Source organism: Suillus discolor, assembly GCF_016758755.1.
Source record: "Suillus discolor strain FC423 chromosome Unknown F5147scaffold_65, whole genome shotgun sequence".
In the NCBI taxonomy this organism is placed as follows: domain Eukaryota; kingdom Fungi; phylum Basidiomycota; class Agaricomycetes; order Boletales; family Suillaceae; genus Suillus; species Suillus discolor.
Genome location: NW_024541312.1, coordinates 160,507 through 179,083, shown reverse-complemented (window position 1 = coordinate 179,083; position 18,577 = coordinate 160,507). Strand labels below are relative to the sequence as shown.

The 18,577-nt window shown below is 48.9% G+C and overlaps 8 protein-coding genes across 8 annotated transcripts; 7 read left to right on the top strand and 1 right to left on the bottom strand.

Moving 5' to 3' along the window:
* Positions 1-1,227: 1,227 nt before the first annotated feature.
* On the top strand, positions 1,228-2,287 carry F5147DRAFT_368190 (uncharacterized protein). The gene is made up of 2 exons (XM_041429410.1): positions 1,228-2,089; positions 2,154-2,287. Exon 1 carries the CDS (start codon positions 1,426-1,428, stop codon positions 2,071-2,073), a length of 648 nt encoding a protein of 215 aa, XP_041288583.1. The 5' UTR covers positions 1,228-1,425; the 3' UTR covers positions 2,074-2,089; positions 2,154-2,287.
* Positions 1,733-2,596, top strand: F5147DRAFT_763382 (uncharacterized protein). Its single transcript, XM_041440636.1, has 2 exons — positions 1,733-2,089; positions 2,155-2,596. Coding segments are annotated over exons 1-2 (342 nt in total). The 5' UTR covers positions 1,733-2,087; the 3' UTR covers positions 2,495-2,596.
* Positions 2,517-3,884, bottom strand: F5147DRAFT_715029 (uncharacterized protein). Its single transcript, XM_041438522.1, has 4 exons — positions 3,676-3,884; positions 3,564-3,625; positions 3,428-3,503; positions 2,517-3,370 (listed from the first exon to the last, which is right to left on the bottom strand). Exons 1-4 carry the CDS (start codon positions 3,820-3,822, stop codon positions 2,822-2,824), a joined length of 834 nt encoding a protein of 277 aa, XP_041288581.1. The 5' UTR covers positions 3,823-3,884; the 3' UTR covers positions 2,517-2,821.
* A 77-nt stretch (positions 3,885-3,961) lies between these two features.
* On the top strand, positions 3,962-6,475 carry F5147DRAFT_715025 (uncharacterized protein). The gene is made up of 8 exons (XM_041438521.1): positions 3,962-4,104; positions 4,157-4,321; positions 4,373-4,472; positions 4,576-4,838; positions 4,888-5,334; positions 5,385-5,459; positions 5,506-5,628; positions 5,694-6,475. Exons 1-8 carry the CDS (start codon positions 4,030-4,032, stop codon positions 6,270-6,272), a joined length of 1,827 nt encoding a protein of 608 aa, XP_041288580.1. The 5' UTR covers positions 3,962-4,029; the 3' UTR covers positions 6,273-6,475.
* A 2,045-nt stretch (positions 6,476-8,520) lies between these two features.
* On the top strand, positions 8,521-10,078 carry F5147DRAFT_715017 (Homocysteine S-methyltransferase). Its single transcript, XM_041438520.1, has 3 exons — positions 8,521-8,593; positions 8,646-8,791; positions 8,844-10,078. The coding sequence occupies exons 1-3, from the start codon at positions 8,555-8,557 to the stop codon at positions 9,742-9,744; spliced, it is 1,086 nt and encodes a 361-aa protein (XP_041288579.1). The 5' UTR covers positions 8,521-8,554; the 3' UTR covers positions 9,745-10,078.
* Positions 10,079-10,855: 777 nt separating this feature from the next.
* On the top strand, positions 10,856-12,370 carry F5147DRAFT_715014 (uncharacterized protein). The gene is made up of 2 exons (XM_041438519.1): positions 10,856-11,754; positions 11,850-12,370. Exons 1-2 carry the CDS (start codon positions 11,128-11,130, stop codon positions 11,973-11,975), a joined length of 753 nt encoding a protein of 250 aa, XP_041288578.1. The 5' UTR covers positions 10,856-11,127; the 3' UTR covers positions 11,976-12,370.
* Positions 12,371-12,505: 135 nt separating this feature from the next.
* On the top strand, positions 12,506-14,450 carry F5147DRAFT_715011 (Alpha/Beta hydrolase protein). Its single transcript, XM_041438518.1, has 13 exons — positions 12,506-12,707; positions 12,757-12,949; positions 13,014-13,122; positions 13,181-13,348; positions 13,399-13,412; positions 13,466-13,541; positions 13,594-13,668; positions 13,733-13,747; positions 13,800-13,845; positions 13,895-13,926; positions 13,976-14,038; positions 14,095-14,139; positions 14,189-14,450. The coding sequence occupies exons 1-13, from the start codon at positions 12,700-12,702 to the stop codon at positions 14,218-14,220; spliced, it is 876 nt and encodes a 291-aa protein (XP_041288577.1). The 5' UTR covers positions 12,506-12,699; the 3' UTR covers positions 14,221-14,450.
* A 916-nt stretch (positions 14,451-15,366) lies between these two features.
* Positions 15,367-18,180, top strand: F5147DRAFT_715001 (uncharacterized protein). The gene is made up of 10 exons (XM_041438517.1): positions 15,367-15,628; positions 15,844-15,887; positions 15,944-15,988; positions 16,053-16,366; positions 16,414-16,424; positions 16,474-16,614; positions 16,671-16,763; positions 16,821-17,302; positions 17,368-17,380; positions 17,437-18,180. Exons 1-10 carry the CDS (start codon positions 15,504-15,506, stop codon positions 18,083-18,085), a joined length of 1,917 nt encoding a protein of 638 aa, XP_041288576.1. The 5' UTR covers positions 15,367-15,503; the 3' UTR covers positions 18,086-18,180.
* The last annotated feature ends 397 nt before the right edge of the window (positions 18,181-18,577 follow it).

Sequence of the window (18,577 nt, the reverse complement as noted above, 5' to 3'; positions counted from 1 at the left end):
ATATCCTACAAGAAAGTGTCCACAGACACTTGCCTTTTCCCGACGTGTTGTCGGGGGATAATGTCAAATCGATGGCCTCAATGCACGACCACAGTCGTCCTTTGTCTATCGTTGCCGCGCCTGTCGAGAGGTATAAAACCTGGTGTCGTTCTCTGCTCTATTTCTCTTATCTTCGTCTTTACTTTCCAACTGTGTCTCATCATCTTAGCCACTTCACTTGTTCAATTCATCTATATGTCTATGTAAGTCTACTCGCACGTCAGATGGGTAGCTTGATATGCTAACACTACCTTACGCATCTAGTTCCTCGTGCCACCACACGCCATTCGATAGGTTGGTGTTCTATTTCGAGTCCAAGGACGTGCTTCATCTCATTATGTTCTTAGCGAGTCTATGCCTATGTCAAATGACCACGTACCGCTCCCCGGCGATCCTGACCTCGATTCGTTGTCCTTTGAAGAATTGGGCAAGTTGATCGCAGCTCACCACAGCGGTGAGATGTCCCCCGAAGTGTGCGCCCAGTTGGATGAGTATGTGGTTCTACCTAAATCATTTATTCAAACTCACGGTCGTACAGATTGTTGAAAGAGAGTGATGAATTAATGCGTAGTGTAATTAACGAAGACGCGCTGGCAGGCCCAGCCGATGCTCACGTTGACGGGTAAGCCAATCTAATTAGCCTACCAGGACCAAGCAACTCACGTCCAACGACAGGACAAACTATGATGAATTACCAGTGACGCAACAAGGGTACGTGTATTCGCAACTGAGTCCTCGTCATTGCTCATCTGTTTCTCCAGGACTGAAGCCAATTCACAAAATGTTCAAAATCCTCAGATGTTCGAGTTGGTTCCGACATTGAAGAATTTCACCGCCCCGGTGGCTGGTCTCCCCCAGTTGTCCCACATCGATCAAGGGCTCTGCTATCCTCCGCAGATCTTTGCCGTCCCTCAAGCGCCCCCGCAAGGCCATCCTTGGTCTCAGCATGAATATAACCCTGGATACTTCATGAACGGGCCTCCCAACACATATACGCAGCCCTTCGCCGCACCGCAAGGCACCGTATGGTCCCAGCATGGATACAATCCTGGATACAATGCCAATGGACTCCCTGGTGTGTATCATCCGCAACCCTCTGCGATCGTTCCAGCACTGCCGCAAGGCTACGCATTGGCACAGCATGGATATCATCCTGCTCCCTCCTACCCTTACCAGCAACCTTCCACCATTGCGGGTCCGTCCGACGCGTATTACCCCATTGCGACATTCTCCCAAGGTCAATATGCTCCATTGCAGACGGAATCTAGTGGGGGCTCGAACGTGGCGCCAACTTCCTTTGCTCTCGACGAGACAGCATCTACCGGTCCTCGTAAGCGTAAAACCCGCCAGACCTCGGATGGTTCGAGTTGGTTCGTTGCACTATCAATGCACAAGCGCAGACGCCCGAATACCACCGACGACTACGGACCGGGCAAGTTTGGTCCGTACACCCTAGCGGATACTAGTGTCACGATCATGACCATGCCTGTTCACGACCCAAAGCCTGTCGACATCCGTAGCCGCAGGACCCACGATCCCAACGGAAATCCCCTCCGAACGAGGAGATTTGGAGTTATGGAACTGGACGATACCTACTCCGAAGAATCCGGAAACGTCTCTGACTACCACTCGCCACAGTTGGCCTGCGTACGCTCATGCGATTGGACCGACCAGCCATGTGGTCTGTTCATAGAGGTGGACAAGATCCGCATCGAAGACCACCTGTGGTTTTGGCATGGGGTTGAAACGAAGAGAACTACTCCGAGCCCCTGTCGATTCGAGGGTTGCCCAGACGCAGGGACGATGACGTTTCTGAGCCGTCACATCGAAGGGGTCCACTTCTCTGCATCCTATCGATGCCCCTATTGCAAGAAGCTGTCGGCGAGGACCGATTCTTTGATTCGGCATCAGAAGGGGTGCAAACCATTGCTTGCTAGCAGGGCCCATGCTGAGCATGGAAAGTACGAATTCCGTATCCAAGAAATGATCAAGGCAGTTTCTGGATATATCGTTCCTGCCCATAACGCAACCTAGGACAGCGTCTGAATATGTATGTCCCCCTTACCCCGCATCTGTCGCTGCTACTAACGTTACTCCTTATTTCCGTGCTCTAGTGTTGAATCTAATTCTTGACACAACTACGGCTGATGACACACATTCTAATATATATTACCGACATTCCTTTAGACTATTCTCTCTACGGCTAACGACACTCGTTTCATTCTATTACCAACATTCCTTCGGAAATTTATTCTCTCTACGGTTAACCACACTCGCTTCATTCTATCACCGACATTCCTTTCGAATATTCGCTCTTTTCGTCCTTGTTCAGTGCATCTTCTATATGGTTATTGGTTTATCTTTATTGCACGCTGGGCGTGGTCATCGTATCTTACCATGGTGCTCGGTCTATCTTACATACGGTTGGATTTTATGGGAAGGAAGTTGGAAGTAGCTAGTCACTATCATGGAGCTTGGAGCTTTGCATCGTCAATATTGTTATGAATGAAATATACGGATATTGAACGCTTGAGCGATTCGGAGTACACGATCAAGGAGCTAGTGTTTCAGTGGAGCTCAGGTGCAACATGTATATGAGGTGGACGGACTTGCTTCTATGGGATAAAATGTTTCATCGTGAGTATGAACGGGACAGTCCAGCTGGAGCTCAGGTTGGACTGTTGAGCCTTCGTTAGGGCAACCAACTGGTGATTATATGTAATTATAGATATGTGACAACTATGATGCGTGAAGTAAGAAAGATATGACCTGTAAAAATTGGTCATGTTACTCGAATAACGAGAACCATGAGCATGAACGCGACCAGCACGACAAGTATACTCGCGATCACTAAACATGTTGTACTTCCACTTTTCCCCCTGAAGTCCCTTAACCGTATTCGTTCCTTCTTCATGAAGTCGAAGTTCCCCTCGAGCTTCTCCTGCATTGCTTCGACAACGCTCTTGTCTTTAACTAGCGACTCAGAAAAGTGGGTAGCATTGCGCCGAAGCTGTGTTGCCATTAGTGCGAGTTGCTCTGAGAGCTCTTCCTGTAGTGCGCGAGAGTTTTGAAGTATGGTAGGTGTAGCAGTGATATTGGAAGTGACAGATGATGCTGCAGGAAGAGTTGGCGGCAAAAGGGGCTCTGAGGGTAAAGACTCTGTCTGCGAAGATGGTATGAGGTCATCAGCACCAGGCACGCTTCGAGTTGTATCTTCTGTAGGGATGAGCGTCGCTTCTACAGGTATGGTCGCGTAGTCAGCTGCCTTTGTTATAGGGGCACGTATTGACGGCAGTATTGGTGTTGGTCTCTTGAGTGGAGGAGCTGCTTTCTAGTTTGGCAGATGAGCCGAGAAAAGGGGACATGTGCCACGGTGAGGGCTGCATACCTGCTCAACCTCCGTTACAAACGCTTCGACTTGATCGAGCGTCGCACGCAAGCGTTGATAACGATGTTCTGAGGCTCTACAAAAGCATGTTGAATATGAGCCTAAACAGATGGCCTGCCTTAGTAATTCCACGTACGTTGAAGTGCCATGGTCATCAACCTCGACGTTCTTTAGGAGCAAGCGAGCATGTCTGATTCGCTGAGACAATATCAGCTTCTAGGAGTTGCCACGAATAATTCTGAACGAACCTGGAGAGTACCTTGAGCTTTGATCCAGGTGTCTCGCTGCGAACTATCAGACCAATCATCCTGGGACACGGATTTCTCAAGCCTTTTTACTAAGCGAGGTAGATTAACTCTATCATGAAGAATCTGGTCGTTGGTGCGCACGCTCATGTTGGGTCGTTACAGGTCAGGAAGAGAGGGAGGGAGCAGGACAAGGTGTGTCCATATATCCTGGACTCGTGCTTAACATGTGTACTAGAAGTCACGTCAATGCCTATTTGGCTGATGGGAATATCTTTCCCCGTTTGGAGTGAAATAACCACATCCTTCGTTGTTGCCTCCGCGAGTTATACCCTTCCCGCTCACACTCAAGAGCAAATGGACGACCAGGAATCGGAAATACACCGACTCGTCGAGAACGCTGAGAAAGAGCAAGACGGAGGAAGTGCACTGGTAAGATTTGCAGCCATTCACTGTCTCGAATGACCTCACATCAATTTACTAGCGGCGTGACGCCCTCACGAAACTCATAGAAATTGCTCATTCTTCAGATTCTGAGCTCAAGTGCTATGCAGCAAATCATATGAGATACTTTTTCAATAATTTTCCTGACCTAGAAGAAGACGCTATCAATGCAGTCTACGATCTTTGCGAGGATCAAGATTCGCGGGTGCGGTGTCTTTGTTTTTGTATGCTCTTTTCATGACACCCTTGACCGCAGGTTCGCATTGAAGGATATCGAGCAATCTCAAGCGTTTCATCTGTTGAGCACAAGTGGGTTAAACGCAATTCGGATGTGCTTGTGCAACTTCTTCAAAGCGGTAAGTAAGGCAACTTTAAAATATATCACGCGCAAATTACAACAATGATTTTGAGCATATATGCGTCTTGCTTTTTTCAAGTTTTTCTGACCATTCCCCGTAGACGAACCAGAAGAAGTTGCCGTTGTCAAAACAGCCCTTTGTGACCATCTCGACATGGATCCCGGCGTCACTCTAGGAGTCTTGTGCGATCAAATAATTCCTCCTGAGTACACGATAGACGAGGAGGAGCAGCAAATTCGTGATCGTTTACGCTCACTCGTGATAGCCTTTTTGAAAGTTGATGCAGTTGAAGCCATCATTCGGAAATACACCAAAACGCCGGGTACCGATACAGAAAACGTCTTGGTGTCCCAACTTCTGACGGTAACTTGGTGCATCTTTCCATCGTTTTGCAAGGCTGACTCGTCGATAGGCTATCAGAAGGCTGGAGACACGCGACGTCGAAGTGATCATAAAGGACTTGCTTCTGATGATGCCTTGCTATATACCAGGCTCTCCGCGCGGAATGGACCTTCTTCACGTGCTTATCGACAAGGCAAGGTCTTCTCTTAACGTGAAATCGAACGACTTGGGATCTATCAAGACCATCGATTTTTACATATCTTTGGCGCACTTCGTCGCCATTCAAAAACGGGTTGCTTCTCCTGTTGTGTTGTTACGATTTTATTGTACGTATCTGATGGGGAAACCTGTCTTGCAAAGGTTTTCTCCCGAGGAGCAACTTATCCTTGCGGGCCGATTGGTAGAGGCACTTGAAGCATGCGAGGAAGAAAGTCGTGTCCGCCCTCAAATTTGCAGTCATGAACAGTTTTCATTTCTTCGGCGACAGGTCGTTGATGGAGCGCCAAATTTGTTGGAGGTAGGTCGTCCGCATAATTTTACGGTCAATCCACTGAATGATTGACTTAGGCTCTCCACGACACAAAACTCGAGTCTTCAGCTATGTGGGACACGTTGCGCTCCCTCCTTCTAGCTTGCAAACATGTAAGTCGGGTCTTTCATGTGAGTTTGCAAAATAACGCGTTTCCAGCGGAAAGAACGTGAAGACTGGGTAGTTCCGTTTAATTTGGCTACATCCATAAGCAGATTTCAAGTGCAAGCGCAACAGTTGGGGCCAGGAAACAACAGCGATGAAATTCGAGTACTCATCAGGGTTCGCAGTGGGCCGCTTTCCGCTTTCTCCATTGACGCCCATTGTTTCTTTCTGTGTTTGAGCAGTCACTAACCGAAACTTCAATGTCGCAAGCAAGTTCGAGTACAACTGTCGACGGGGATGGTCTTTATGAGCGCCCTGCTCACCTCCCGGCCCGACCTCAAATGGGACGTCCGCTGTTGAAGAGACCAGATATGTCAAGACCTTCGCATACAAGCACGAGTGGCGTGGTATCGAACTCTCGACCAGCAATACAGATTCGCGACTCTGGTTCTCTTGCATTACATAAACGATCCTTGAGCTCTGGAGAAACAGTACCACAGATCAAGCGAGCAAAGACGGAACTGACAGAGGAACGACAACTGACACCTTCGTTGCTGAGCCGTATGACGATGCCTGTCCCAGGCGATGCGGATAAGGCCTGGCGAAAACGTGGAGGAGCAGGAAAAAAACGCGCGGATGATTCGTCCGAGCCGGACAAGCATCCTATGAGCGGTTATAGCATTAAAGGCGCTGCAGCACATGCCGAGCGGGGCGAGGAGTCGAGAGATCCCACACCAAGAACGTCGTCCTTGCTCGATAGGCTGAACAAATCTGAGGGCGTGGATGGTGGTAATAGGAAGAGACACCGAGGGAAAGCATGAATCAGTTCATGGAACGTTGATATTTATGTATGATCATCGCTGGCTCTTAATCTTGATTAGCATGAATAGTCGGTGCCAGGTTTTATAAATTAAACGCAACCATTTCATCGACAAAGTACTACAGGCACCTTTTGTTTTAGAACACCATGCATGTATGAACGCGGACGTGGTATGAAGACCCTAGCAGATTAATGAAGACAGTTTACTTGTACATGTTTTGAATTTTGACATTTGCGTAACGTCAAATGCGTAGCCAACACAAGGACCCCATACGTGAGTACGCACGACCTTGGCGCTGTGAGTGGTAAATCTAGACACCTATGTGAACAACAAGCTCGACGTGAACAGGGTGGGTTGAAGGATGACCGAGGCGTCACAGCTGCGCATGTTGCCTGACTTTTCGACTTTTCTCGATTGCTCCTGCCTCACTGTTCTCTGACCTCCAGAAAGCGGCTGAAGATGGTCCAGTCGTCGTCGTCGTCGTCGATACCAACCGGGAAACAACATAATCCCATTACATGGTCAGCTGTGGACTCGTCTTCAGGAGATGCATCCAATGCATCTGAGATCATACGGAGACGAAATCTGACTTGCTTGATGGAATGGCCGGGATGATGAAGCCCGATTGAGCTCGACAGCCTCAATCAGATCAGACAACATACCCCGCAATATGAATATTGTTTGGATGATATTGGCAAGGTTGTCGAGAGACGAGAATCTATTAGGGGCACGGCTCGATTGAGCTCGATGGCGTCATCCAGGTCAGGCAGGATGCCCAGCTGCTGGAATCGGCCGTGGACGCTGAGGGTAAGGCTGTTGGGAGAGCTGCGTTAACGAGGATGGCCGGGGGTACGGAGCGCCAGTGCAGCTTGATGGTGCTCGTTAGCCTCACCCAGATCAGACAAGACGCCCTACTGCTGGAATCCGTCATGAAGACTCATGGAAAGGGCATTGAGAGATATGGATTGACGAAGATGATCGGGGGGACGGGGCATCAGCGCAGCTCGATTGAACTCGATGGCCTCATTCAAGTCAGACATAACGCCCCGCTGCCGAGATCTTGTTTGTAAGCTGCTTGCAAGGTTATTGAGATGCGTGTATCGTTTAGGATCGCCAGGGGACGAAGCACCAATGCAGCCCGATTAAGCTTGGTGGACTCGTTCAGGTCAGGAAGGCTGATGGTCAAGCTGCCGAGACTCTGATCGGAAAAAATGGACGGGAGGACAGAGTTTTCACGCAGCTCGATTGAGATCGATGATCCCATCCAGGCCGGGCAGGATGCCCCGCTGCTCGAATCTGTGCACGGAGTGCCAGTAGCTCGACTGAGCTTTAATAGTTTCATCCAAGTCAAACAAAATACTTCGCTCCTGAAAAGTTTGGTGGAAAGTTCGTTGAGAGACACCACGACGGCCAAGGCATGCGCCAGCGCAGCCCGATGGAGATCAACATGATATATGGCCTCATCTACTAGTACGTCAGACAATATGCCTCGTTTCTGACGTGAAGGGTCATGGACCTTGCGAGGTTAGAGAGAAATCTGGATCGATCAACGGAACACTCCTGCAAGCCCGCTCGACAATGCTTCACGAAGTCGATTGACATAGCATCATAGCCAATATTTGATGTCACACTGACTCGTAAGAGCGGGTCCGGGTGCAAAGACGAGATTGTGACTCCATGTCACTGTTGGGCTCGGAGTCGAGTGTAAAATCATGTTAAACACACACGCAATGAACAAAAAATCCAGTAGTGAAGCGTACCGTGAGTTTGACAGCCAGCACTCCGGCCATGATATCTGAGCTGTGTACATCGGGGCCTCTGAGATCTCCGAGTCCGAAATACGCCCACACAGCAGCTCACGTATCACCGCTGGCAGACCTCCCTTTCAGATGTCTTCCGCCAACTTCCTGGTGTCTCTACTGTCCACGTTGCCTGTTAGCGCGTACTTGTTTGTGTGATGCATCTGTGGCGATGATGGCTTGAATCAAACAGCGATTTCCCTGCCGGACTCTGTTGCAAAGTCCGTAAAGTTTTAATGTCGTGAAATGACTTGGTCAGTGAGCGCACATTATCGACGTGTTCTGTTAGCATAGATAGGACGTCTACACTGCATGGGTTTAACCCACAGTGCATGGAAGAAGTGAGGCGTGGATGATGTGCGCTGACGAAACGTTGCGATGACGTTATGATGACGATAACGTTATATGATGACATCGGAAAACATCGCGGCGCTTCGTGTCAGGTCGTAGCCCAAGGCTTTTTTTCAAGTTATCACCCACAACATGCTCAAAAACACAATACTATTGTCTGATGGAGGACTCGTGAGTTACAATACAAGTTGTGTTGTACTAACAAGCTCATTTCTCGTCGCAGGGCACTACTCTAGAGGATCACTTCCATCTCCCGATCTCGCACACACCATTGTGGTCAGCGCGGATCATCCTTGATGCACCAAATACCCTGCAACAAGCTCATCTTGCATTCCTCGAGGCTGGATCAAGGGTCCTCCTCACAGCGACGTAAGTGTCTCCGCTGTGTTTTTGTCGCAAGTTGTGCACCAGTCATCCACAGCTACCAGGCTGCATTTGAATCGTTCGAGCGCGCAGGATACTCTCATGAAATTGCAACTGAGTCTATGCGTAATGCCGTTCACATAGCGGACCAAGCCAGACATCAATTTTGTAAGGAACACCTTGATGTCAGTCCGAAAGATATCCATATCGCACTCTCCCTTGGTCCCTTTGGCGCTGTACTTGCCCCTATGCAAGATTTTGGTGGGATTTACCCTCCTCCGTATGGGCCGCGAGCCTACAGTGACTCAGAGGAAAATACGACCTCCTTCGGAGATGACATTGAAGCAAAGAATAACTCCGTAAAGGCGTTGACACGCTTTCACGAGGATCGACTTCGGGTATTCACGTCTGATAAAGAGACGTGGGACAAGGTCGACTTTATTGCGTTTGAGACGGTGCCGGTGGTGAGAGAGGTGGAAGCGATCAGGAAAGCAATGGACAATATGAAGGAGACTATCAGTCCCAAGCCTTGGTGGATCACCGCAACATTTCCCAATGGCAAGTATCCAGACACTCGGCAACCTGGAGGGGATCGCTATACCCCTACCAAAGTGGCCATCGCTATGATACGCCAGGACAACGATCTACCAGTACCAAATGGTATTGGAATCAATTGCACAGCGCTCAAGCATATCCCGGAGTTACTCCAAGAATTTGAACGGGCGATGGACGGGAATAGGAAACTGTCCCTAGTTTTGCACCCCAACGGAGGTGGCGGATTTGATTTGTCTACTCAAGCATTCCGAGAACCCGAGGAGAATGATCGATGGGCAGAGGATCTGGCCAACCTCGTCAGAGAGGCCAAAAGGAGGGGATGGAACGAGATCATCTTCGGCGGTTGCTGTAAAACTGGGCCAAGTGACATCAAGGCTCTGGGGGAGGCGTTCAGTGAGGAGTAGGATAGGGCGTGGCAAAGCTAAACCGCGGCCTTTGTTGGTCGATCAGTGGTAATTGACATACTTTGGCTGATCCTGGTAAGTAGAATGATGGAGGGTTCTTGCTAGTGACTCGAAGGTGGATAAAATAGGCATCCCCATGTACTTGCCATATCAGCCAACAAAAGAAACCCAAAAGGGCAACAGAGGGGCAGTGTCGATTGAGCAGTGTTTCAATAATATCTGTAACATGTTTCGATCAGCCATATTACCATACTGGCATGATGCGGTTCCATCATCGCTGTCAAACTTGTTCTTACCAATCAAAAAAAGTATCTTGCAACGTTTAGCGGTCCGGAGCTGGAAAGAAGGATGGCTGCAGGTCAATCGTTCGGGAGATAATGAACTTGGCCAACTCTTCCCGTTTGAAAATGTATGTCAGAAGGTCGAAGTTCCGGGATGAGATAGATAGAAAATTGAAATTGATAGAGGTAAACCACGCACGAAGGAGATAAGGGTGTTTGCTTATGAAGGCACAAGAGGTGAGATGATGTTGTCGAGGGGAAAGCCTGTCGCGATTTTCAAAAATGGCCACGTAGCTCAAATGTTTCGTAGAGGAGGACTACCGCCAAATTTCCCAGACTATACATGCTTGGCGCATCGTCGTTGTCAAATGGGTATGAATCGATAGGAATTGATACCATCGATATCATATCTCCCGTATCAGTACTTGCTACTACTGCGATGATCTTTACAAAAACGCGCGCATCTCCGGGTTATCGTCCATCTTGCGGCTATTTTCCGGGGGTTGTCACTGCAACTTCGTCACGCAGGCGCGAGCCCACCGACCTTCCAGTGGCAATTGGATTAGGCAACGCGTTGAAAGTCGGACATCGGATCGTGCATATTGAATTGGGGGATAAAATGTTCGTAGCAACCTTGGCACTAGAGGCAGTACTAGAGTTGTACCTGGTGCTTGCGGACCATTGGTATGGACATGCACTGTATATGAATATAAACCACGAAAAGCACGAGTTGAGTTACGCGGTCAATTGGCCACAGGCCGTTGGGGGTTTAGCGTTGTTTACATAAGCATGACAATAAGAATTGCGCCTCCTCGTGGACAGGAAACGTTGTTCCTCCGCGTTATTTTCGGTGGCCTGGCGGCTCATTATTGGAGCCAATTTATAACAGGCCGCCATTTCTCCACGGTCTCTTTAGGATTGGTCAAGATCGATTCACTTGATAATATCGCCTTGCTCCCAGAATCTCACCAGTTGGTCTTCGTGTTAGACAGCCATCTGCCAACACCACATTCCAGGAATCTCGTATCATATCCGAGTCATCCATCTGTACATATATCAACAACATCACTTTTTGCATCTGTTCGCCACTTCATCAGGACTCATGACTGAATACGATTATTCACCCGCAGCATGGGAGCATTATCTCGCTCAACAAGCTCGGGTTTCAAACTGGGTATCCCAGACAACTGCTCAAGCTCATTCTTACTCCAATCCATTCGTCATGTCGCCCACATTGCGCGACCGCTCGTTCTATGATGATGAGCTAAATGGAAGATGGCAGCGCCCCGCGCCCAGCCGCTCGAAAACTTACAATATACCTCCTACAAGACAAGAGGATCCATATAGGCACACCTCTTCTCGCTCGCGTTTAGGTTCTCACTCGCAGCCTGTTGAAGTATGGTCATACCCCCACTCCAGTCGTACCACCATACAAACCACATCACATTCTCGTACTAGCCCAACACGCAAGCCACCATCACGCTCGCAAACTATACAAGCCATCTATCCGCCAGCTGCGGCCCCCACACACCAGTATGAACGCACCCAGCCCTATCCTTATCCGCAGAAGCAATCGCAGCCCGTGAGGCAACACACTTCTCCGGCCTATTATTACCCGGAGCAGTCCCACGGACACGGATCTCACCAGCGGACGATGTACCACTCACCTTCGCGGCCAACGCAGTCGTACCATCACGCCCCTAGCGGTCGTTTGGAGTATCACTATGGGGTGCGCCTTTATCACTCCGCCTGCATCATTGTGTCGACGCTGATGCTCGTCGTTTGTTTTGCGCTCGCATCGTGATTTGTCATCTGCAAAAATAGGCACCAGCTCAGAAGAAGCCTCAGCCCCTCTTTAAGCGCTTGTTAGGGTTCATGTCACCTGGTGCAGGTAATGGAAGGGGCGGACCGGCAAAGCACCGTAGCTCGGGGAGACGCTCGTCATATTGAAGACCGAGCCAATGTTGGAGCCCTGTCGCATATCATGTTCATCATAGAGTCGCTGGGCTTCTCTGGAGTCCGAGACCAGCATACATTTTATATTTTATTAAATTTGGGCGCCGGCGCCTTGTTAACATTCCTTATATTTCGCAAACGATTCACATTCATCGTACATTCTAAACATCACACTCATTCTGTACATTTACGCATTGTAATGATTTGACGCACTTGATGCCCCACTGTAGACATAGCTAGCACAATATTCATGTTTGGAAGCTGCGAGCGCCGAGGAGGATCGCAAGTCTCGTGTGTCAAGAGTGCATGATCGCAATGATCACCAGCACCTCCAGTACCTGAGCCCGGTCTTCTTCCCTCTCTGGCGTAGTTACATGTCAAAGATTCTGTAGTAAAACACGACAACTTAATTAAGACTAGTACTACTGTTGGCGTCGCCCAGGTGTCGGTAATCAAACATCGATAACCGCGGAGCTCGGGGAACGAAAGACGTGCGATAGACCAATATGATTTTGACTCTTGCTGGCACGCCGGTCGCCCGCCTGTAGGTAAATCAAATATCAGAGCGATTGCTCGGAATGACTCTAAAGGCCTACATTGTGGCCAGGAGATGTCGGTTGCAGTTCCATACTTTGGTAGAATCGATCCCACCGATGGCTTGCCGGATCTAGCGATCTCAGACTCAGACACGGTTGCTTCAACTTGACCCTGAACCATCATGCACAAGTACGTTTCCTGATCATGCTGCACACCTCCATTGTAACAATTGGTACAGCAATCCGCCCGACGACACAGCGCATCCTCCCCGCTCGTCATGGAAGTGGCCCCATTTCCCAGGTACGGTGCATGATCCCGAGAAGGGTATTCCCGAAGAATTGTACAATGAGCTTGTGAGATACACTAAGTATGCATCTGGCGCGTATCAAGTCCTATGCCCGCGTCCGATGGGAAACACACTGGTTGCCCAGGTGCGCATATAGTAGATGATTCTGTGGTCGGTTGTGTACTGATATCAGCGTGAATGGCATGCAGTTTATAAATCCAATTACGGGTACCCAAGGTTTCATCGCTCGCGATGACACGAGGAAAGAACTTGTGGTTGCATTCAGGGGCAGTCGTGAGATTACAAGCGCGATCATTGGTGAATTTCGAGGCGCAAGATTCTAAGATGGCAATTTTTAACACTTGACGGCAAGTAGATACGTCTCTCCTGCTTTCCCCACTACGTGGACCAGGCCTTCCAGAGAACACAGATGCCCACGTGCATACAGGGTTTCTTTATGCTTTTCGAAGCGTTGGAGATCGCGTACTTAATGTCTTACGCGAGCAGTTTAAAGAATATCCGCAGTATGATGTGACTGTGTCCGGCAAGCCACGCTGCCTTTTCTCGATATACACAAATTAATTATGCTTGCAGGTCATTCGCTTGGAGTGCGTCAATCGTGCTTCTTCGTGATATTACTTATGTCATTGTCCTCGAGCAGGGCGCCATTGCATCTATTGCAGCGTTATCTATCAGGAACAGTTTCCCTGATGCTGCGCTGCGATTATTCACATTTGGTGACAAATTTCGTACCCCTATCGCGCGATGTTTACTGAATATGACCGCCAGGCCAGCCAAGGACAGGAGATCAGTCATTCGCTGAGCTCGTGGAAACTCTGATTGGAGTGGATAATGTTTTTCGAGGTACCCTCTTTTGTGTCCCTCAAAGAGCATGTCTCGCTTACTCGAATCTCGCATGCTACTACAGGCGTGCATTCGTTCGGTATGTTTTGTGATGTACGTTTTATTTATGACCAAATCAATGCTATACTTAGATGGCGTGCCCACAATCATACCTACGAGGCTGGGGTACAGGCATCAGTGAAGTCTAATTTTCTATATAATTATCACGAACTCACATGGTCATCAGCGCTACGGAATATTGGCAGTTCACCGAACCACGTTAGAAATACTCCACCTTTTAAAAGATCACCACTGATATAACATTTAGCGGCCCCGCGTCACGTACGTAGATGTGTGGGCGCCGAAGACCCGGAAGGCAGTGCATCCATACGTATATTTACTCCGTTGTGTCCGTGCCTTCTCGTGTTTGACGTGCCTTCTACACAGCATCGACTGGTATCAATCCTGCGCATATGGTGTATTTCGAACAGCGTGAGTATTTTTCTCTCTCTAGTTTAACATGCTGATAGACATGGGGAAGCGATTGCCTCGGATCCCACCGTTTGTATCTGACATCTGCGATTTCGGGTTGATCCAGATATTGTTGATAGCCGATGAGCCTCCCTCTTTAGCCCCCCTATTTTCGTATATGTGTATATTTCTTTCCTCCGCCATACTACTGGTACGTCCTTCATGAAGGCGTACATTGCGTTTCTGGAAGTCACGTGGATGGTTTGGTTGTACTAGTTGAGTTTCCATTGTGTATTATTGTACGAATGACTTTGACTCTTTGAAGCCGCTCATGTGAAGATATTTCGCACATTTCCGTCTTCATGGGACTACATCTGACATCTCTGTCCGGCTAACTCCCTATTTTTCTGATCAGCTCTTTTCACTACTACTGCATCTGTCCCCTCGTGATCTCCAGAGTCTTTTGTTTCAGCGAGAAGCGCAACTGCGAGAGTTTCCAAGAGGTTCGTTATAGAATATTTCTCGCTGCTCCGTTGGCGCTGACGTTGTCTATTAGCGCTGAGTTATCGCGTCATGATGAGTATACTTCACGTCAGAAGTGTCAGCAAGCTTTCCTGTGGTTCACTCTTCCTGAAAGGAACAGCACACAAACCTTACTTGACAGTTTATTTCGTCCTGCGCGCTCAAGTGGCGAAATAAGATGTCATTGAGTAAGTTCATATCTGCAGAAGACTATGCCACCCTAAACCGGATCAGACGCACGATTCTACCACGCTTATATGTCCAGGTGCAGTAAGGGCAGCTCCCGTGGTGTACTCAGGGGCGCCTTCAGTACACATGAAGCTCGTTTGGGACAACTCAGCAGGTTAACTGAGGTTAGGTATCGCCGAGAGGTTTACAGCTAAGGTTTTACGTACGCTGTGCAGATCCTCCAGCAGATTTTCTCGTACAACTGTGACAGATGCAGAGTAATATGCGTGGCAGGCTATCATGAGTACTATTAAGTAATGCATGCAGGTACTTCACGTTAGGGGACAACTGTCTTTCTCCCATAAGGTCCAATTAGGGAGACTCGCTACTAGGTGGAATATACTAGGGACTGGCAGCCAACCATGCAATGGCAATCGTACAGTTGCAGCACCAAGCTGAGCAAGAGAAGTTGCACGATGTCTCAGTACTCAGTGCGGGAGCAATGGTTAGCGCACGTGTTTCCATAAAAGTTGCCGTTATTACATCTTTTCAGGCCGTGCAGCATTTTGCAGCCGGTGTTCGTAGTCTCTCCCCGCTGAGCTCTGCTCTACCGTGACGCTGCCATCAATCATTCTTGCTATATCACAACGTATATTCGCGCCTTATTACTGCTATATTTCGGCCAACTCATTAAGATGTCCGACTCGAAAGTATTACACCTCATCATCCGTCGCATTGCGGACTGGTCTCTCTGGTCGTTCTTCACAGAAGTTCGTGTAATTGGAGGCGAGCACGTTCCGCTGGATGGACCGATCATTGTGTAAGTTTCGTATTTTGCATCACTTGCTTGTCGGCTGGGACACTTGAGCCCGTGTTTGCATTGGACCTAAGCGCTTAGAAGTTGGAAGGATCAATTGGATGGACCTGGGAACGTAAAGTAATCCACAGTCGTGACTACTGACCCCCACATATGTTGAATTTACATCTCCCGCGCCTGAAGAAAGTCTAGAACCAATACTGACCCACTTTTTGCAGCACCGCCACTCACCATAACATGATGATCGATCCTGCTGTCCTTTGTTAGTCTTACAGTTCTTCTCGTAGATTTTGCGCGTGCTTATCGTATCTTTCATAGCGTCCAGCTTCCCACATCGTCGTGTTCTACACTACTGGAGTAAAGGCGAGCTAAGCCTTATCAAGCTAGCAATTCTTGATTCCGTTAACGCGTCACGCCTTGCTTTTAGCCTCACTTTTTGCGAACCCAGTCCTTTCTTGGGTACTTCACTCGTCTGGTAATATTCCTGTAGACCGGAAGTCGAAGAACCGCCAAGATCTATTTCGGGGAACTATCGAAGCTCTCGCACGGGGCGATGCGGTTGCGCTTTTCCCGGAGGGCACGTCATACACTGAGCCGAGGATCATGCAAGTGAAGGATGGCGCTGCCTGGGCTGCCCTAGAATACACCAAGTGGGCCGCGGAAAACGGAGTGAAGGGGTCCGGGGTCCGGATCATCCCCGCCGCCATCGTGTACACGAATAAGTCGAAGTATCGAAGCAGTGTACGTTCCCTGATTCTTCGAAAGGCACTTCACTAAATCCAGCACAGGTCATTGTGAAGTGAGATTTAGTCGGCATGGTGATATAGTACTTGTGCTGATGTCATTAGGTTTGGTGAACCAGTTTCGATGGATGAGTATAAGGAACAATTCTTTTCGGATTTAGAAGGGGCGCCACGGGCAGCGGCCAAGCGCCTCACAAGTGCAATTGAGAGAGAGCTGGTCGAGGCAACCATCAATGCTCCTGACTGGTATTTCAATATTGTTTCATTGCGGTGTGTGCGGACTCTCATTATGTGTTAATTAGGGATACCCTTTACAGTGCTAGGATGGCCAGGGATCTTCTCTGGGAAGATGAGCGCTCGATCGACCTCGAAGAATTTGTCACGATTTCACAGACGTACGATTTCACGCTTCGTCTATTCAGTTAGTATCGGCAGCTCACGTACTGTTGTAGTCTTGTTGATCTATTTTCCACAACGGACGCTACTGCGAACTTCTCGACCGTTCGACGTCACCTTTTGGGGTATTACTCACTTCTTCAGTCTACCAATCTTACGAACTCCGTCTTGTCCTCACTTCCACTTCCGCCAATGCTATCTCCCTCTCACCCAACTCCCCTTCCGTCACGTTTGCTGACCCTCTCTGTCCTTATTCGCGACACGCTTGTTGCCCTCACTCGCCTTCCCTTCTTCCTCATCCCGCTTTTACTTCACACGCCGGTATATGTCATGGGCCGAATTGGCGCTCGTTTAGTGGAGCATGAAGAGGAAACTCAGGCGCAAAACAAAGCCGTTTTTGGCTTGTTATCGTGCATGATGATTTACCCTGCCACGTTCTGGGCGCTCTGGGCGATGCTCTGGTACACAGGTTTTGGTGCTCTTGTGGCAGCATTCACAGTCTGGGCGTTTGCATATTATCACAATAGATTGATCAATGGCACGTATATTTAGAACGCTGGAAATGTGAGCTATACTAACGGGGTAATGGAAACTTATCTACAGATATCTACATGAAGTAAGTTCCAATCATTCTGATTTCATATTCTTGTTAGCTTACCTATAAATATCAAGTCTCAAGCGTGTGATTGCAGCATGGCGCGTTCTCGTCGGCGTATGGGCTCCCAGGCGATGGGAGCTTTCTCTGTCTGCACTGTCTCAATATACAACCCCGCTAGTACCTCCTGAGAACCCTTGGATCGACAAGAATCGGGCAAATTCCTCTACTCCAGGCACATCATCGGGGACGCTCCATTCCTTGCCAGCACAGATTACCGATGAGCCGCCTGTCAGGATTGCGTCCCGTCGCAGGCCATCATCAAGAAGAATTATGAGGCATTTACTGCGGGCACGTGGAGAGGCTGTGAAGGCTCTTGCTGAGTTCCTGACGACCTTGGAAGCAAGCGGAGAGGAGAAGAGAGTGATCGCGAGTATCCACTTGGCAAAGAGGTTTGGCTGGGTTGAAGAAAATTCACCCACCTCCTCGGCAGATGATGGTGGAGATAGCGATCCAGTAACTGACGCCAGGGGATACAGGCGAGCACGCGAGGTGATCGCATTTCTTCGTTCTCGTGGTGCCAAGATCGCAACGTTGGATAGGAAGATCGAGGGAGACTGGGTACTCAGTAGTGATGAAGATGGTACAGCAGGTGAAAGTGAGAAAGATGAGGAAGACCTGGTATGGGTGCCGAGTAGCACGAGTCTCAAGCAGGAGGACGACTAGCGTCCAGATGCTAGGATGATTAGGATATGTGTACCTATGAGCTTCATACTTATTCAAGGGTGACTTTGCCTCGGGTAGATTTGGTACAGGTTGCATTCTTGTCAGTCACTCATTAATACTGGGATATTCCTAGTGCTTTTTGGGGAAGGTACAAGCAGACAAAAAACGACGCCACCCCCGTTTCTACCCGGAGACATGTCACGGCCCTGAAAATCTTCCATGTATGGTCAATTTATCTTTTGGGGAATATTCCAGTATTCGGACGGCCATTAACGAGATATCATCAGAAGAACATTGAGCCGCCACTATCTGCCTGTTCCTTGTTCTTTCTAGCCTGTAGGCCGTGGGGATACCAAGCCTGAGCAATGAAAACAAAAATGATGGGGAATTATCCCATCTGTAGTGGGGTAGGAAGGGTCGACCGTGACAGCCTCTTTGAACATATTAACGGCCAAGATCCGACCAACAATCGGACAATGAAGCATCATTCCA

What these genes read in the sequence shown, in the direction of transcription:
- F5147DRAFT_715029 (XM_041438522.1), bottom strand. Translation starts at nt 3,822, where the DNA reads ATGAGCGTGCGCACCAACGACCAGATTCTTCATGATAGAGTTAATCTA. An exon ending in AAGCTCAAGGTACTCTCCAG is followed by an intron (nt 3,626 to 3,675) that starts GTTCGTTCAGAA and finishes ATATTGTCTCAG; the next exon opens with CGAATCAGACATGCTCGCTT. An exon ending in TTGTAACGGAGGTTGAGCAG is followed by an intron (nt 3,371 to 3,427) that starts GTATGCAGCCCT and finishes CTGCCAAACTAG; the next exon opens with AAAGCAGCTCCTCCACTCAA.
- F5147DRAFT_715017 (XM_041438520.1), top strand. Translation starts at nt 8,555, where the DNA reads ATGCTCAAAAACACAATACTATTGTCTGATGGAGGACTC. An exon ending in TATTGTCTGATGGAGGACTC is followed by an intron (nt 8,594 to 8,645) that starts GTGAGTTACAAT and finishes TTCTCGTCGCAG; the next exon opens with GGCACTACTCTAGAGGATCA. An exon ending in AGGGTCCTCCTCACAGCGAC is followed by an intron (nt 8,792 to 8,843) that starts GTAAGTGTCTCC and finishes AGTCATCCACAG; the next exon opens with CTACCAGGCTGCATTTGAAT.
- F5147DRAFT_715014 (XM_041438519.1), top strand. Translation starts at nt 11,128, where the DNA reads ATGACTGAATACGATTATTCACCCGCAGCATGGGAGCATTATCTCGCT. An exon ending in GTTTGGAGTATCACTATGGG is followed by an intron (nt 11,755 to 11,849) that starts GTGCGCCTTTAT and finishes CTGCAAAAATAG; the next exon opens with GCACCAGCTCAGAAGAAGCC.
- F5147DRAFT_368190 (XM_041429410.1), top strand. Translation starts at nt 1,426, where the DNA reads ATGCACAAGCGCAGACGCCCGAATACCACCGACGACTACGGACCGGGC.
- F5147DRAFT_715011 (XM_041438518.1), top strand. An exon ending in GAAACACACTGGTTGCCCAG is followed by an intron (nt 12,950 to 13,013) that starts GTGCGCATATAG and finishes AATGGCATGCAG; the next exon opens with TTTATAAATCCAATTACGGG. An exon ending in GGAAGGCAGTGCATCCATAC is followed by an intron (nt 14,039 to 14,094) that starts GTATATTTACTC and finishes CCTTCTACACAG; the next exon opens with CATCGACTGGTATCAATCCT.
- F5147DRAFT_715001 (XM_041438517.1), top strand. Translation starts at nt 15,504, where the DNA reads ATGTCCGACTCGAAAGTATTACACCTCATCATCCGTCGCATTGCGGAC. An exon ending in CTGGATGGACCGATCATTGT is followed by an intron (nt 15,629 to 15,843) that starts GTAAGTTTCGTA and finishes CACTTTTTGCAG; the next exon opens with CACCGCCACTCACCATAACA. An exon ending in TCTACACTACTGGAGTAAAG is followed by an intron (nt 15,989 to 16,052) that starts GCGAGCTAAGCC and finishes CCTTGCTTTTAG; the next exon opens with CCTCACTTTTTGCGAACCCA.
- F5147DRAFT_715025 (XM_041438521.1), top strand. Translation starts at nt 4,030, where the DNA reads ATGGACGACCAGGAATCGGAAATACACCGACTCGTCGAGAACGCTGAG. An exon ending in AAGACGGAGGAAGTGCACTG is followed by an intron (nt 4,105 to 4,156) that starts GTAAGATTTGCA and finishes TCAATTTACTAG; the next exon opens with CGGCGTGACGCCCTCACGAA. An exon ending in TGTGCAACTTCTTCAAAGCG is followed by an intron (nt 4,473 to 4,575) that starts GTAAGTAAGGCA and finishes CATTCCCCGTAG; the next exon opens with ACGAACCAGAAGAAGTTGCC.